This window comes from Enoplosus armatus, chromosome 8 (genome assembly GCF_043641665.1).
Source record: "Enoplosus armatus isolate fEnoArm2 chromosome 8, fEnoArm2.hap1, whole genome shotgun sequence".
Taxonomy (NCBI): Eukaryota; Metazoa; Chordata; class Actinopteri; order Centrarchiformes; family Enoplosidae; genus Enoplosus; species Enoplosus armatus.
In genome coordinates this window covers 23,742,405-23,758,564 of record NC_092187.1, presented here as the reverse complement: position 1 = coordinate 23,758,564, position 16,160 = coordinate 23,742,405, and the positions used below count along the sequence as shown (strand labels likewise).

Here is a 16,160-nt window from a genome sequence, read left to right as displayed (position 1 = left end):
TCGGCGCAATGGCTTTTTCCTGAGGCAATACTTTTATTTTTCACAGCAATGCAGCGGTTTAGGGTCTTGGTGACTTGTGGTGGAAGGAAGTGCAGCAGAGGGGAGTCATTGGGGACTTTGGTGTCAGGATTTCACACATTTTGCACCACCCACTTGCTTCGAGCAGGTCAACAACGCCCAACTAATGGCAGATACGTGTTCTGTGAACTGTTTTAAACGTCCTTCACCTCATGCTCACAGTAACAACAATAAAGAACAGCAACATTACAGCAATACCCCAAGTGAGTCTCATTCATAGAAATACATGGCGCTCGTGCAGTCTTCAATCTGAATGACCTACACTGCGAAAATGAGATTATGCAGGACAGATCCACTTGTAATCTTGATCCTTTAATCTTTAAAAACAAAATATTAACCGCACAAATGATGTCTCAGTAGTCGACACATAAGGATTCATCCTCTGGGCACCGTGAATAACTGTACCAGATTTCATGACAATCCATCCTGTGGAGAGATTTACAGTCTGGAGTAAACTGGTGGACCCGCAGACAGACACTGCCATCCTTAGAGCCTACAAGCAAAAGATAACTAAAAGCATATTGTGTCTGTACTTCTCTCCAACAGGCCTGAAAAATGTAGCACCTTTTCTAATAGCGGTTGATTCATGGCTGTTCATGACTGTTGAGGGTTACGTTTTATTTTAGAAATGTGACTTTGTTTTACTCCCAAACACAATTTACAAAAAGGGACTGTGTGTAGCTTTGCAGTGTCGTTGATGTTGTTAATTTATACTTCTGTGAAGTTTTGGCCAACAGAACTTCAAATGTGCGTATCGTTAACATAGCAACCCCAGCTGAGGTCCGTCTATATTATATAAAAGCAACAGCAGTACACAATTAAATGCTGGACAAAGAGACTGTGTTTAACTTTATTGAGAGGAAGAAAGAAAAAGAGCATTTGGTGAGAATGTCCTCAGAAAAAAAAAGAAGATACCAGAAGGATTGTTGTATTTAAAAACCCAGGACATAATAACAACATGCATCTTTGGGAACTCTTACTGTAATAAGACAGGTTTTGGACTTCAAGACGTTTGTATTGACAACAGAGGACGAGTCCTCAGTGAGCTTCTTCAGATTCCGTCAAAGCTGTTGTGATTTGAAAGTAACCTTGTTTGAGTTTCAAGACAAACTAAAACTCTGAAGGTTTCTCTGAGACTGTGCAGAAATATTTTATTGAAGTCGTGACTTTTGTAGCTTGTAAGAACCGTCTTCATCCTCAGAGAAGCCTAATGCCTCCTCCACCGTCCTCTCCCCTCCTCTTCCTCCTCCTTCGCCTCCTCCTCCTCCGGTGCCCCGAGGTGTGGAGCTATGAGGCTCCCGAGGATAAGCAGGATGTGTTTGCTAGAAGAGCCTGTCCTGCCTTCCTGACCTTCACCAACGCTGCCTACTTGGCTGGAGTCACTCTGGAGCTGCCCTGCCACTGCAAACCTCAACAGGTAACCACAAATAATAATATATTGATAAATGGTCATCTTGTAATTGATCAGCTCTTTAGGTTTGAGCCTAAAGTGAGCGGTTGCCAATGTCAATGTTTTGCATTTTGAGTCTCAGCTCTCGGCTACCTCTGATCCCTCCAGCCTGCACGCCACAGGCTGCTGCTATCAGCCGAGGATGCTGTTGTTGATTAATATAACATGTTTTGCTAACTAGTATCATAAACATAAACACATAAACTCCACATAAACGCGTCAGCACAAGGTCACCACCGACCTTGGCGGCACGGTCGACGAAAACAGTGGAACAAAGTGATTCACTCTTCAAATATCATTGGTTCAAAACACAGTGTTCAAACAGCAGCTTGCAGAATGAGTATTGTCCCGGAAAAGGATCAAAAGATGTGATGATCATAGTTAAAACTGTGAGGTTACATATGTTCTTTTTTATATTTTTTTATATACATTTGAATGTTTCATATTGAAATATACTCTGACAGCAGTTACATGTAAGGTTTTAGTCTCCAGTTGAGTTAGTTTCATCAATCAGAAACAAATATTTGTATGACTAGCATTCCTCAGCCTCTCAGCTTTATAGGAGAGTAGGGTTTGTAGAGTTGAATGGATCTGAGTGAAACAGAGGAGAAAAGACAGGATGTTATTTTCCCTCTGCAGAATGAGAAACTCATTCAATCTCAGCTTCTGCTGAAGGTGGTTTGAGTCTCTGGTGTCGATCAACTGAACAACATTATCGACCATCAGCAGATAGATTTTGGTCATTTAGTTGCCTGTGTGTTTCAGGTCCAGTCAGTTGTATGGTTCTTTAGGAAACACCAGGGCGGCTCCAAGGAGACCAGAGCTCTGACTGATCACCATGGCAACAAGCTGCTGGACCCTAGTCGTGTCCCTCACAGCGGCGCCCTGCGGAGTCGATTCTCCATCCGTCTCTTCAGCCTGCTGATCTTCCGGGCGGGGCCCGACGACTCCGGCATCTACATCTGTGGCTCTGCCCACAAAGACTTCTTCTATGGTTATGACCTGGACATCCAGGAGGCGCGCACGCTCAGCTTCACTCCGAGGTGACGAGAAAGACGGGTAGTCAATGACTTTGTTCGAAATCTGACAAGTTCAATCGACTCGCTGCTGTCCAGCGTACATGTATCGACCCCCAAAGTCAATTCTATTCAAGTTTGGACATTCTTAGCATGTTTCTGCAAACATCATGGAGACAACCCATCATCACTGGAGACGTGTTCAATATTTGATTCTGTTCACTGCTGAATGATTCACATCTTACCTCCCACACGTTCATGCTGGTGGCTGAAAAACAGAGATAACAGAAGCGTACATTTTAATAGACTCTGAAAACCTGATGGTAACTGAATTGATCATGTCATGTGTCATGTATAACCCATGATGGACCACTGATTCAAGAGATTCATATTCTCATTTCATGCTCATAGGCTCACTCCAGAAACTGTGAGCAAGAAAAGGGAAGAAAGAAAAGGACTTGGCTCTGCTCAGCCGTTGTACTGGATCTTCACCAGCTTCCAGCCCTGGTCGGTCTGTGATCGCTGTGGAGTACCAGGAGAGCAGGTTCGCGTGGGACTCTGCTACGTCCACTCCCGCTTCCTGCATGTACGCTACAGACGGGCCAATCAGACGGTGGCTTCCTGTGGATCAGGGGCGGTGCCCAGGTCTTTTGGACAACTGAAGGGAAGCAGAGTTGGAGCCAAGCTGGAGGTCAAAAGCTGTCAAGTGACTTGTCCACCTCAAGCTCCTCCGTCCCCCAAAATCCTTGCTCTGATGGCCTTTCTTGGATACAAGTAAGCGTGTAGATAAGACAGGTGGCAGGTAGACAGACAGGTGGCAGGTAGACAGACTGTTTGATCCTCCTGTCCACATGTCGAAGTGTTCTTTGGCAAGACTCAATGGGGGGGGTAATCTATAACACAAACAGATTCATGCATTAAACTAAACTACTAAATCTACCACCCAACTGTTTTGACCACAGGTCAATATTAGTTTTTAAAAGAATTAGTAATAATTAATAATGATATTTTCCTGTTTCTCTCACTCTGTCATTACAGTTGCAGTCGCAGTAAAACTGCTAAATACAAATGTAATACATCTTTAATGTAATTCATTGCTATTTCTGTGTTGTAGTTCTGCGTCCCCGCACGTAGAGGTACCAGTGTTCTACCTGAACCACCCTTCAGACCGTGTCCTGACCCTGGGCTGTCCCGGGGCGCGACCTAACATGGCCGTGGCTTGGGACAGAGGATCTGAACCCATCTACAGGTCTGAACACTCGGCAGGTCGTAACCTAAGTGCCACCCCCCCCAGGCTGTTGATAGACACTGGACACCACCTGGTGTTTAAACCTGCAAAAACTGAGGACTCAGGTACCAACTACTCTTTACTGTCATGGAGCTACACCTGTGTCTGACAGCCAGGACGAGCCTTGTGAAAAACGAGTGTTTATATATCTGTATTTATATTTTATTAAGCTGCTAGCCCTCAAGTGGTGTTTACTTGCCACCAATTCAAGTCTGCAAAAGCTCCTCGCGCCAGTTTGTGTGATGAAATTTGCACAAAATGGCAGCCTATTCTCCAGGCGTTTGTTCTGTAACTCTTCTCAGTGTTTTTATTCCTCACCTGTCCACCAGCCGTCACTGTTGAGTTTCCTGCCCATCAGGTGATCCGGTCACCTGGCTGCACAGCTGCCCCTCGTCACCACATTAGTTCCAGTGTATATGTAGCAGCTCCCTTGCACTCATGCTGTGTTAGATCATCTGTGATGTGTTCATTTTGTAGTCTGCAGTCTGAAATCCATTTCCTGTTTCCTGTTTGTCGCATTTCAACCTTGGTGTGATAACCAATATTTTTTAAATGTTTTGTATTTTTAAGTATTTTAATTAATATCCTTTTTGTTAATTAGGCGTCTACTACTGCTGGCTGCAGGGTCACGAGGCCGCCCAGATACGTCTGCTGGTCTACGCCCATTTGGGGCGGGGACAGTCAGTGACATCACATCCGGACTTCCCGACAGCTGTCCAGACTGTGCTGAGATCATACGCTGTCATGACGGCTGTATTTTGCCTGCTGGTGTTCGGCAGAGCTGGAGTCAGACACCTCAGAGACGCCGGAGAAACACGCGTGGATTAAACTCATTTAAAAACTTGGACCTTGTAGTTATTCTCAGCCACCGTGATAATAATGTCCAGTTGTTCTGCAACAAACGATTTCCTGTCAGCTGCAGCAGGCCGACGCTAACATACTTCACACATATAAAGGACACTTCATCCACACAATCATATTGTTTTCTGGTGTGTAATGAACAGTACGACCTCATGGGGCCAGCTGGCCCGACTGTAGACCCCCTCCATGACGGCATCTACAGCAAATTAGCGTTTGATGGTATAACCGAAAGGTTTTGAATCCGATGTTTGGAAAATAGTTCATTTCAGAGCGTGAAAGCACATTAGCATCTATGTTTTCCTGGGTTTCCTGTTTTGAATGTGCCTCCTTTCACTGCATATTTGTGAGCACGGGTGATGTTTTTGTCCCCTGTGTTTGTGTGTTTGTGTATAAGTAATCCCACCTGATGCATCCTCTTCACCAGAGTGTGAAGAGCTCTCAGGTGTGCAGCTTCTGCTGATGAGAGTGAGAGAGATATGATGAAACAATGAAAGAGCCACTGAGAGAGAACAGAGACAGACAATGACACGTAGATAAAAGGACAATAGTGGGAGAAAAGAAAGGGGAAAAAAGTCAAGATTGAGTGGTTGATAAAAGAATAAAGGAGGTGCTGAATGTGAGCAAAGACAGATGAGCTTTTCAGTCCAATTATTTTGTGCAAATTAGATGAGATTAGCAGATCAGATCGATTGCTTTTATTATTAATGTTTAAACTGGCACAGAATTTTATTAACCTTCTGTTTCAGTTTAATATTTTTTTCTACACATCATTATATATGTGTTATAACTTCATTATCTTATATATTTCACTTTTATCTATAGAAAGAAATGCATATGGAAAATGAACACTTTTTTATTCTTGATGACGGAAGAATAAAATAGAATCCAAAGTGTTAATAATCATTTTGTGATTTCTCAATAAAAAGCAGGCTTGGTGTTTGTTTGCAGCGCCTGGAGGTGTTGAAGTGTCTCTTGAAACTGCGATGAAGAGCAGCAGAGAGATTAACAGAATCGGAGGAGAGATATTTGGGATGTTGCTGTTAGACAGAGGGGACATAAGATGCGTCCTCATTAAGACGTCCCTCCACCCTGAGAGCCAGAGAGATGAACACAGAGACACTTGTTCCTCCACAGCTGTGGCCTCCTCTCCAGTCCCTCTCATCCCTCGTCTTTTTCCCCCCCACCTTACCCTCGCCGTCTTTCTGCCACAGTTTTTGACAGCCAGTAAACAGACTGACGGTTCACTGACGGACCAGAATTCAACATGAAGCCTTTGGGTGTTTTTAATGGTCCTCATCAGATCCTCACATGCTGCTTCATTCTGGGACATCGATGGAGCTCAGAGCCTTTTACACCAACTACAACTACAGAGGGTCTTAAAACGTGTCTGACTCGATGATTGCGATGTCGACAGCAAATGGCCACTAACTTATTGTGTTGTTGAACATTTACTTTCTTTCTGTATTTTTCTTCTCTCTCTCAAGTTAAAATCATAAAAAGGACATCAGCCGCAAAGTAATGAAGCAACTCACCACTCTTAGTTCTTACCGCTATAGTAAGTTGAAACTGAGTGATAGCTTGTGGTTGAGTTTTGGTTTCGGGGTGCCTGCAGATGCTGAATGAACCTATTAATATTAATATGAAAGAATTAACATACTTGTTACATTTCAATATCAATTAAGCATCTAAAGCATCAAAGGTTATTCTTCTACCTCTGAAATATTAGATCTATAGATATAGATATTAGATAATATTACAAAATAGATACAACTCAAAGGGAAAGATTATGGCCTATTTCAACACATCAGATTTTTTATTAACATTTAAACAAAATCACAAGCTTTCCCGAAGCTTAACCACAGTGCTCGTGTTGCCTAAAGCTAACCGCAGACAGGAGTCTGGACACAAAGCCTGGATCCTGGTGTCACAGTCCTGCACTTTGTACCTCGACCACCTCCCTGCGACTTCAGCACGCTGCATAAATGTAGTGTTTCATTCATGATCCGGGCGGCGATTGCGTTGTCACCACAGGGTTGCACAGTAAGTACTTCTTGTTCGTGCATCAAAGTTCATTTTTGAACTTGAAAATAGTACAAAAACAATCCCATTTCACTTATTTGCTTCGTCATGTAATTACAACAAAATGATCTGTCTCTGTATCTGTATTCAGATAGAAGACCAGAAGTGGAGTGAGCAAATCATATATATACTTTATGAATATTTCTAAACATTTAAAACCTAATATTTATTGGTAATTCAACTGTTACTGCCTTCAAAGCATCAAATTGATTTAATATTGGCATATAATTAATTAAGAAATATATTTCCACATGCTCTCACTGTACTTTTCATCTCTCTCTCGCTGTCTTTCTTTTCCGAATAATAACGAGCAACTTTGGGTAGAAAAAATATCCGTTTCCGTCGCATTGTTTGTACTTCGGATTCAGGTACGTCCCTAATCATTCGCTTGTTTTTGTGCGTATGAATTATTAATTTGGGAGCACAACGGAAGTAATTTCAGAGCATGAATTAGTCATTTGTGAGCAGAAATTACTTTAGGTCTGTGCATAATTCTGACCGCCATTATTTTGAAAGATTGAATCCAGTTCAACACGATTCATTTCCCCTGAGTGTTCGACCGGAGCTCAGTCAGCTATAATTACAATTACTGTTCCACTGGAACTCTGAATTAACTCAGTTTGATTCAGTTTTTATCTTGATCTAACTGTGAATGGGTCTTTACAAGCCGGATTGATATCTTTGTCAGATGATTGTAATTGTACATCAGAAAGTAAAGAAACTGTCTCTTCCTCCGCTAGCTCTTTTTCTTCATTCTTTAAATCTTACACTTGTTCTCTTCGGCCTCTACTTCTCCTGCCCATTAATCCTCCCCACCTCTCTTCCTCAGGACTATGAACCCTGCTGGTGTTCACAGTAGCCTCACAATCAATCAGGGACTGGGATGAAAGGGTAACACAGTTAACTGGTTGTGAAGAGAGAAAGCCAGCAGGACTCTGGGCCTCAGGGACCCGGTGTAAGAACTATTTCTCTCAAGGTGGGGAGGTGGTATCACAAGTCATGCAGCAGGCCAGGTCGGGACGGGAAGCGAGAGGGAAGAAGTGGGAAGAAGGGGGAAGGGAAAGACTATCAGAGAGAGATTGTCTGGGGAGCATGAGTGTGCTCAGTCAATCTTGCTTTGAGCTTCGGTTGCCATCCTAGAACTTGTTGCAAGCAAGGATGCCCAACTTCATACTAAAGAGTGCAAATATTGCCAGACGTTGACGGTGAAATGTGATTATGAATCCGGATGAATTTGCATGGATTTGTAAACCAAGAGGACAGATTTACACATGGATCTTTTTCTCAGCTGACGCACTTTTGAGTGATCTTATTAACTGATTCTCAGTCTTCACCTCCTTTTTTATATATATAAAAAAAAAATCATGGCAAGAATTTCAGAAACCTTGAGCATCTAATAAACTGTGAGCAAGTCCAAGTATCAGAAAGACCTTCATAAGGTGCTCATCACTCCCATGTGCGCTGTGGGAATGAGGTTTCAGTTCAAATACTTCATGACCTTCCTCTACACTGTTATTTTGAGGTACAACCATCCTGTTATATATATATATATATATATCGGCACTCGCTGTACTTTCCTGCCTGTTAGGCAGCTCACTCTGCAGAACTGCTTCATATGCACTGCTACCTTGCCTCTGGATATTTTCTCATTTTAAGGTGCGCTGTATAGGTCCAGCAGCTGCTATTTACAGCACTTTCTGAGCATTTTGAAGAGTTGTAGTTTAGTGCAAGCCTGACTGACACCATGTGAGCGGCTAGCTTGAAATCCAAGACAATAAAATCAATTCTATTAATGAACCTAACCTCCAAATCCTTATTTTGACAATGATATGTACGTTTGATGAGCCTCTGTTTGAAGAACCTTCACTTAGATTCCTGCTTTCCTCCATTTGAACAGTCAACAATCAGTCAATCCTTCTTAACGTTCAAAATGCACAAATTCTTAAGATGATTTACCTTATGAACGCTCACAACCTGGGCTTATATTTCATAGAAAAAAGATAAAGATAAAAACAAATATTATTGAAATATTAATGTTGTAATAATACAATAATACAGCAGTAGTAATTTTATTGCCACTTTTGTTCCACCCATACTTTCTTCAGCTGTCCACATCAATTCCTCAATTCTTTCAGCAATTTAAATGATGTTGTACTCATTTACAATAGTTTCCACAATTGGAAAACAGCTGGGCCACATCAGGATTTTCGTGTTAGATTAAAAATGAATCACAGAATCACCTTCTGTGTATAGAAAACTATAAACCACAAAAACTGCAACAAGCCAGTCCAGTAATGTAAACCTTCGTCACTGTTTACTTTCACAGTAAAGATCAGCAGAGGTCAGCTAGCCTCCTGACATCAGTCACTAACAAGGTGAAAAGAAAGGTTACATTACTTGTTTGTGCGTAGGAGATAAGCTGTTATACTCTGCATAAACAGAAGGACGATTGATTCTTGCCACATGTCCTTGAGCAAACAGCGGAGAGCGACCATACTTCATCTAAACCTGCACAAAGAAATAATGCTGCTCATTTGTGTTGGAGGTGAATGAGACGATGCCTTGTTCGCCCCTGTTAGATAACTTTCCTTCATAGTGAGCCGGTTGCAGCTGACAGATGGAAAAGAAGGCAAGGGAGAGAAATTTGGACCACACGCCACAGCCATTAATCAACTTGTTAGTGCGTCCAGGCCAGCAACGTAGCAAGCCGAGTGTCTGCAGGAAGATAAATGGACAGGGACTAGTTTCTTAACCTTGTTTTGCCTCTGGAATAAAGACAGAACATTTAAACCCTTCTGCAGCAACGCTACCTGCCGGCTGCTGCGCTACTCTACCAGATCAATGACAATTCATTCCAGTTATGTCGCATTTGCTGCCATCTTGTTGACTGAAGTGATTGGCAAAGATTTGAACACGCTCATTGCATAGCTCTCCGTGTACCTCTCAGTTAGCAGCGAGTGCTTCCAATTTGGCCTCAGGAAACAATTACAGAACGCTCCCTGTGAGTTCGGGTGAAATTGGGGAAGCTGTATCTATAATTCATTTATTTCCAACAACATTTGCATTCATCTCATACCAGGTAAAGTTTTTAAACATGTGATCTGATGCCCCTATTGGCAGATCAACGTTATTTGAGGATATGACCATAACAAAAACAATTCAAATGAGTGTTTTCTCATCTGCCACCACTATGGCTGAGGCTTTAGGCAACTTAAACTACTTGGTTAATGTTAGGGAACGATCATGGTCATGGTTTAAGGAAGTGGGGTGTAATCTCTGGTGTTGTACGTCCAATCGTTCAAGTTTTGCAGCGCTGTGACAATGTCAGCAATGCAGACAACAGTCATTATTTGCACAACCACAAGAGGTGATAAAGAAAACATGAACGTATTTTTTATGTTGCAACAAACCAAAAATGCTGGTCAGGAGAGACAGTGACCACGAGTGTCTGACAGGGTGTTTCTATGACTTTCCCAGGGGAACAAGAACCTTTCGAGGAACTCACTTTCGAATACGTCAGTACGAGTCAAACAGGTTTCAGTTTTAATGACAGGGTTTTTACAATGAGTGCTTCTGACACTCGGTCCTCCTGTACACCGAAATCAATGACATTCATATTCCCTACAAAAACAAAGTCTTATTCAAGAAAGTTACATACTTTGACAGTCGTCGCTGGGATTTAACATCAAAGTCTTTTTTTCAACCTTTGTTTTTACCAGTGAAGTATCATTGGGGGATATTCTCTTTCTCTCTGTTTCAGGAATGCTATGTTCACGCTAAAACACACCAACTCCTGAAACTGCCCAGTACAACCACAGTCTGAACAAAACAATGAAAAATGTGTCACTGCTAAAATACTTATTGTCTCCAGTGTATACCCAGCAGACTGGAACTAAACTAGGACTATCTATGATTCAGAAACCATGGCAGTGTTGGAAAGCAGGTGTAACTTCACCTGCAGTGTCAAAAAACACATCAGTTAAACAACCGATTTAATCGGCTGCAAATGTGACTCTGATGGCAAACAGCAGTGGTCAGCGAACACCAGTCGCATGCTGGTAGACATGTGGTTAGTTCTTCTTCTCTTCCTGAAGCTTTGGCAAGAAAACAGCCACCATCTGGAGGCCTGGTTCTCTTAATTACTGAAGCTGGTAAACTGCTGAAAGACACATGGAGTTTGGGTTGATTCAGCTGAGTTGGCCAGTTGGATAAAAGAAGGTTGTTTCCTGCCGGTGTTGATTATGAAACCGTATGTCCCCGTTGATTAAAGAGAACAGCTGTTTTTTAAATATATATTTTTATTTCTTTATATATTGTTTATGCTGTATATATATATATTTTTTTGGTTTGTTTGTTTTGTTTTGTTTTGTTTTGTCGTTTCCTGTCAGATTCTTTTAGCTCAGGTGCAGTTATAAATGGACCAGTCCATCATTTCATGGTCATTTTCAGGTCAGGCGCAATTGGTTTGAGCTGTCAAGACGTCCAGGAAAAATATTATACATTCTCAGTCGATGTACGAGATGTGTACGAAGTGTGTACCTTTAAACATATACAAGCCAATGGTGTGTGTGTGTGTGTGTGTGTGTGTGTGTGTGTGTGTACAAACTCAGCACTGACTTAGTTCAGCTGGTTGGCTCCTGACAGACCGGCGTAGATCAACGCCCTCAGTGTTTGTTCCTGAGGTGACAAGGAAGTGATGTAGGTGCCAACGCCTACCTGAACATTCAGACAACACACACACACACACACACACACACACACACACACACACACACACACATACCATAGATCACATGCAATGTAGTGATTTGCTGATGCAGTACATGGCAGTAAATACTGCATGTCTCTCTCTGGTGTGTGTGTGTGTGTGTGTGTGTGTGTGTGTGTGTGTGTGTGTGTGGTTCCAATGGTTTAAAAGTTCTGGGAATATAATGCAACACACACACACACACACACACACACACACACACACAGTATCATAGTATCATTGTTTGTGTTATTGTTTCCCTATGTTTCCCATAATTTATATTTTATTGGTAACACACAGAAATGTGGGTAGTTACTAAGGAACGAGAGAGGAATGAATCGGGAACGACCTGATAATTAACGAATCATTAATGAGCTATATAGAAGATAATAATGAGTTACTAGAGAACAGACTGGGAGATACTATATCAATCAATCATTAGGTGATTGATGATGAGATCACGAGTATCCGCGAATCGGAATAAATATCACTTTCTTCATAAGTCGTTCCTGATTAGCTTTGAACTAGTAGCCACTCATTCATTACTAACTGCTTAATAATTACTCTGCGGACCCCCAAGTAAAGTGGGCCATCATACTGAGGAGCTATAATGTAGTTACTTCATGATCATCTGACCACTGGACAACTATTCCTCTATTAAAGTAGTAGACTTGTGACTTATTATAATTGAATTAAAAACTATAATGCGTACCAGGGAAGTCTGCATAAATATTGATTTCTCAGTAAACAAGTAACTGAACATTCTGCCAAATAAAACAACCTTTTCTGCAGCTGCTCGTCTCTTTAACAAAATACATTTCTCGACCCGAGGCTACATGTTACCTTCACAACATCACAACACGTCTACAAATAACACGGCTGATCAGTTTTGTAGAAAGTAATCAATAACACGACATGGCTGCTGCTGCAGATGCATTGAGATGTCAAGTTAATATTCTTTGGCCGTCACCGGGACGACCCTCGTGTCAGGTAAGAGACAGAAGAGCTTTAATTGGACCTTAAAGATTTAATTGGCGCCATCATACTTTCCTTCTAGCCAATATCCACCGCAAAAAAACAACATAATCAATTTCTGGAGGTGAAGCATCCCACGCAGGTAATTGGATCCCTGCCTGAATGGCCCATTCCATATAACTACCATCTTTCCCGAACCTGCCCTAACCTTAACCATAGTTAGCATGCGTGAATTAAGTAGAAAGGGAGAATCTAAAAAAACAACTTTCATTGGATGTAGTCTTGGGTTTTGCAGAATTCAGACAGTCATGTACCAAAAGCTGAACAAATACATTCACCTGCCTGTCTAATAAACCCTTTGCAGAGACACGGAAGGTCCTGGATTTTCTAATCTCACTGGAATGAGAATGAATCCTCCACCCTTAAATGACCTCCGAGCTTATCTGAAGGAGCTTTTTATTAAAATCTCCCCAGAGGCTCCTCCCTTCCTGTTTAATTAATCCCAATATGATTGTCAACACCCTTAATTTCCTGTCTGTAATTCACTCTCTCCCATCATTTAACCTTTTCGCCATATCTTATCGTTTGCATTTCCTGTCTTCTTTTCCTTAGTTTATAGTACCTGCATCTTGGTGGAAATAAATGCCATCGTGCAACAATTACAGCTGCAGCAGGGAAGAAGACAAAGACACATACACACATATATATACATATATATATATATATATATATATATATATATATATATATATATATATTTCTACTTGCTGTTGTAGTATCAATTATTGCTGTAGATTTCCTGACTTACTACAGTTGGCGGGTTTCTCTCTTTTCTTTTTCCAAGGCGAGATAATTAATTTAAGGTCGACAGAGTCGCTCGCATGCATCATTCTATTTGCATATTATTGGCTGTAATGTGTTGTCTTTTCTCAGGCAGTTCTCTCCCTGCTGAACACTGCTGTGCTATTGAAGCCCGGCAATGAAAACAAAAGGGAAGTGCAGCTCAGCAGCAGTATGTGAAGGAGATAACCGACTAGACGAGCAAAGTGCTTTGTCTTCTTTCCCCTGGTTACATCTGTTATACTGGACTTGGTCCAATTAAAAATAAAACACATTCTCCTGCTTTTTGTTCTCCATTATTTACTTTTAGCATTATTTTTCTACTGTTTTCCTGTGATGTCTTCTGTAATACTTCCTTTCATGCTTGAAGACACATTAAGAGAACATAAATCTGTTCGTCCCTTCTATTTGTTCAGTTTATTTAGTTTTTCTGTTGCTGTGTTTTTTCCTCGACATCATATTCAAACAGATTTGTTTTCCATTTTTCTCTCATTCCGTCGCTGTGTCTTTTTATTTCCGTCTCTGTCTGCAGTTCTCTCTGTCCTCTCTCCTCATCTATTCGCTCTCATTTTTCTCTCCATCACTCTCTACTTCTTTTATCTGCCTGGCTGCTCATTCATTCTTCTTACTTGACTCGAACTCCAGTTTATGAAAAACGATCCATCAAACACGTCTCTCCTCTTTGGCCCTCCATCTTTTTTCAGTTTTTTATTGTTGTTCCAGTCACCTGTGGCTGTTTTTCTCTGTAAGTAATCCCTCTGGCATTTATGTCCCCCTCCGTCCCGACAATTTGCATCTAGATTAATCATCCTGATGAGTGATAGAACACAAGGCAGTCATTGATTATTCCCCTATTATTTGATGGAATTATTAAACAGGCTTAGAGGACAACCTCGCTCAACTGATTTAGGTTGTCGTTATTTATTAGTCGATATGTTTTGCTCCTGCTTTACATTAATAAGGATCATGCTCTGTTTTTCTGGCTGCATCTGTCTGTCCAACACCTGAGAAGTAAATTGGAACGTCTACTGGCCTTGAAATTTGCTGCGGATCTTTATGATCGTTGGATGATGAGCTTCGTTATCCCCTAACCTTTCCTCTATTCATACGTTGTGACCTTTCCGGCTGAGGATGTAACCCTGAACTTATATGAAAGCATGACAGATGGAGAGGGTTGATAAGTAGATTATTGGTTCAAGTCACAAGATAATTTGGTAACGCTTCAAATTTCATGGTAAGTAGGTGATAATTAGCAAGTGTAGTGTTTGAAATTTCTTTGAAATTATCCCCAAATTACCGCAACATTATTTAAGACTTATATTCTGCTCTTTCCTAATAAGCAGTTACGGTTCGATTTTTTTCACAAAACTTAAACTTGCTGAAAATCTATGAATGAACCAAACAACCAAAAACCATTAAATTAGTTACCAACACACAGACTCTTTTGACCAATGTATAAGCACTATTTCAGTGTCCAGCAGTTAGTTTTTATTTCGTTTTTATTTTATTATGGAAATGATAGCGTACTGTATAAAAAGAGGCCTATTTACTTTTTGTATTTACTTACAGTTTTCTTTTGTAAGTTTTACAAAGGTTAGCGGTGAAGTTGTCTAGTGGCAGGAAACACACAGTGCAGGTTACAGTTTGCCCGTGAATAAATGCTGCAGCCAATGTTGGGATTAGTTTTGATAGATTATCAGGTAAATGTTGCAGTAATTTGGGTGTAATTTCAAAGAAATTACAAATACTTTACTATCTAATTATCACCTACTTACCATGAAATTTTTAATTAATCTCAGATTTTTTTTCTTGATTTAGTTTGATAATCGTCTCCCTTTATTAGCCTGACATTTTTATTGTTTAGTTTACAATACAGGTACATTTGATCGTACTAAAAGTATAAGTATGTGCGTACCCAACGACAGAATGAGTTCTGAATGTGTGTTCAGCAACATGAATGATTGATAGTAAGTGATTCAGGCAGTGGAAATTGTATTGTGTGTGTGTGTGAGAGAGAGATTGTGTTTAAATGTTTCCTGTCCAATCTTGGGAAGTAAATGAGCCAATTTAACTGTGTATTGATTTGAGAAATTGACTGAAACATTGTAAAACACACCCACCCACACACACACACACACACACACACACACATCATTCCCCAAGCCAATTATCCTGTATAACTCCTGTTCTCTCACACACACACACAAATAAGACCATGCTTATTTGTTTTTATTGGCTGACAGCACTAAAGGGCGCAGAGTGATCGGCTGCAGGTCTTCCATACACTTAATGTGATTGTTAAAGAACAGCTCAATCTTCACAGAACGTATCCAGCGGGAAATCTTTTATTAGATACAGAAGCGTTCATTCTGGACCAGAAATGTTCCGCCACAAGAAATATGTCTTGCTCTCATTTTGCACTGCTATCAGGAAAGTCTCACTTTGGAGCCACGGTCACATGTCAATGACTCCTGGCCAGTTTGCAATAAACGTTGCTGTGATTATTCATGGAGAACACAGACAGGAAGTTGGCTCACCCTTAGAGCTAGACATCAGGAAGGAGCTCGGAGAAGAACCGCTACTCTGTCGTGACCGAAGGAACCAGTTTAGATGATTCGGGTATCTGATTAGGGTGTCTCCTAAATGCCCCCATCTGGAGGTATTCTGTGCATGTCCAAGTTGGAGGAAGTCCCCGGGCAGCCCTAGAACAAGCGGGATTACATGTAAAGAGGGATTACATAACCCATCTGGCCTGGGAATACCTCAGGATCCCCCAAAGAGAGCTAGTGGATGAAGGCTGAATTGTTGTAATGTTTGTTTCAGAAT

The 16,160-nt window shown here is 41.2% G+C and overlaps 1 protein-coding gene across 1 annotated transcript; it reads left to right on the top strand.

Moving 5' to 3' along the window:
* Positions 1 to 1,288: 1,288 nt before the first annotated feature.
* LOC139289573 (Ig-like V-type domain-containing protein FAM187A) lies at positions 1,289 to 4,660 on the top strand. Its single transcript, XM_070911204.1, has 5 exons — positions 1,289 to 1,495; positions 2,294 to 2,571; positions 2,956 to 3,318; positions 3,659 to 3,897; positions 4,434 to 4,660. Exons 1-5 carry the CDS (start codon positions 1,289 to 1,291, stop codon positions 4,658 to 4,660), a joined length of 1,314 nt encoding a protein of 437 aa, XP_070767305.1.
* The last annotated feature ends 11,500 nt before the right edge of the window (positions 4,661 to 16,160 follow it).

Coding starts and splice junctions, on each gene's coding strand:
- LOC139289573 (XM_070911204.1), top strand. CDS start 1,289: ATGCCTCCTCCACCGTCCTCTCCCCTCCTCTTCCTCCTCCTTCGCCTC. Junction 2,572..2,955: donor ACGCTCAGCTTCACTCCGAG/GTGACGAGAAAG, acceptor TCATGCTCATAG/GCTCACTCCAGAAACTGTGA. Junction 3,898..4,433: donor TGCAAAAACTGAGGACTCAG/GTACCAACTACT, acceptor TTTGTTAATTAG/GCGTCTACTACTGCTGGCTG.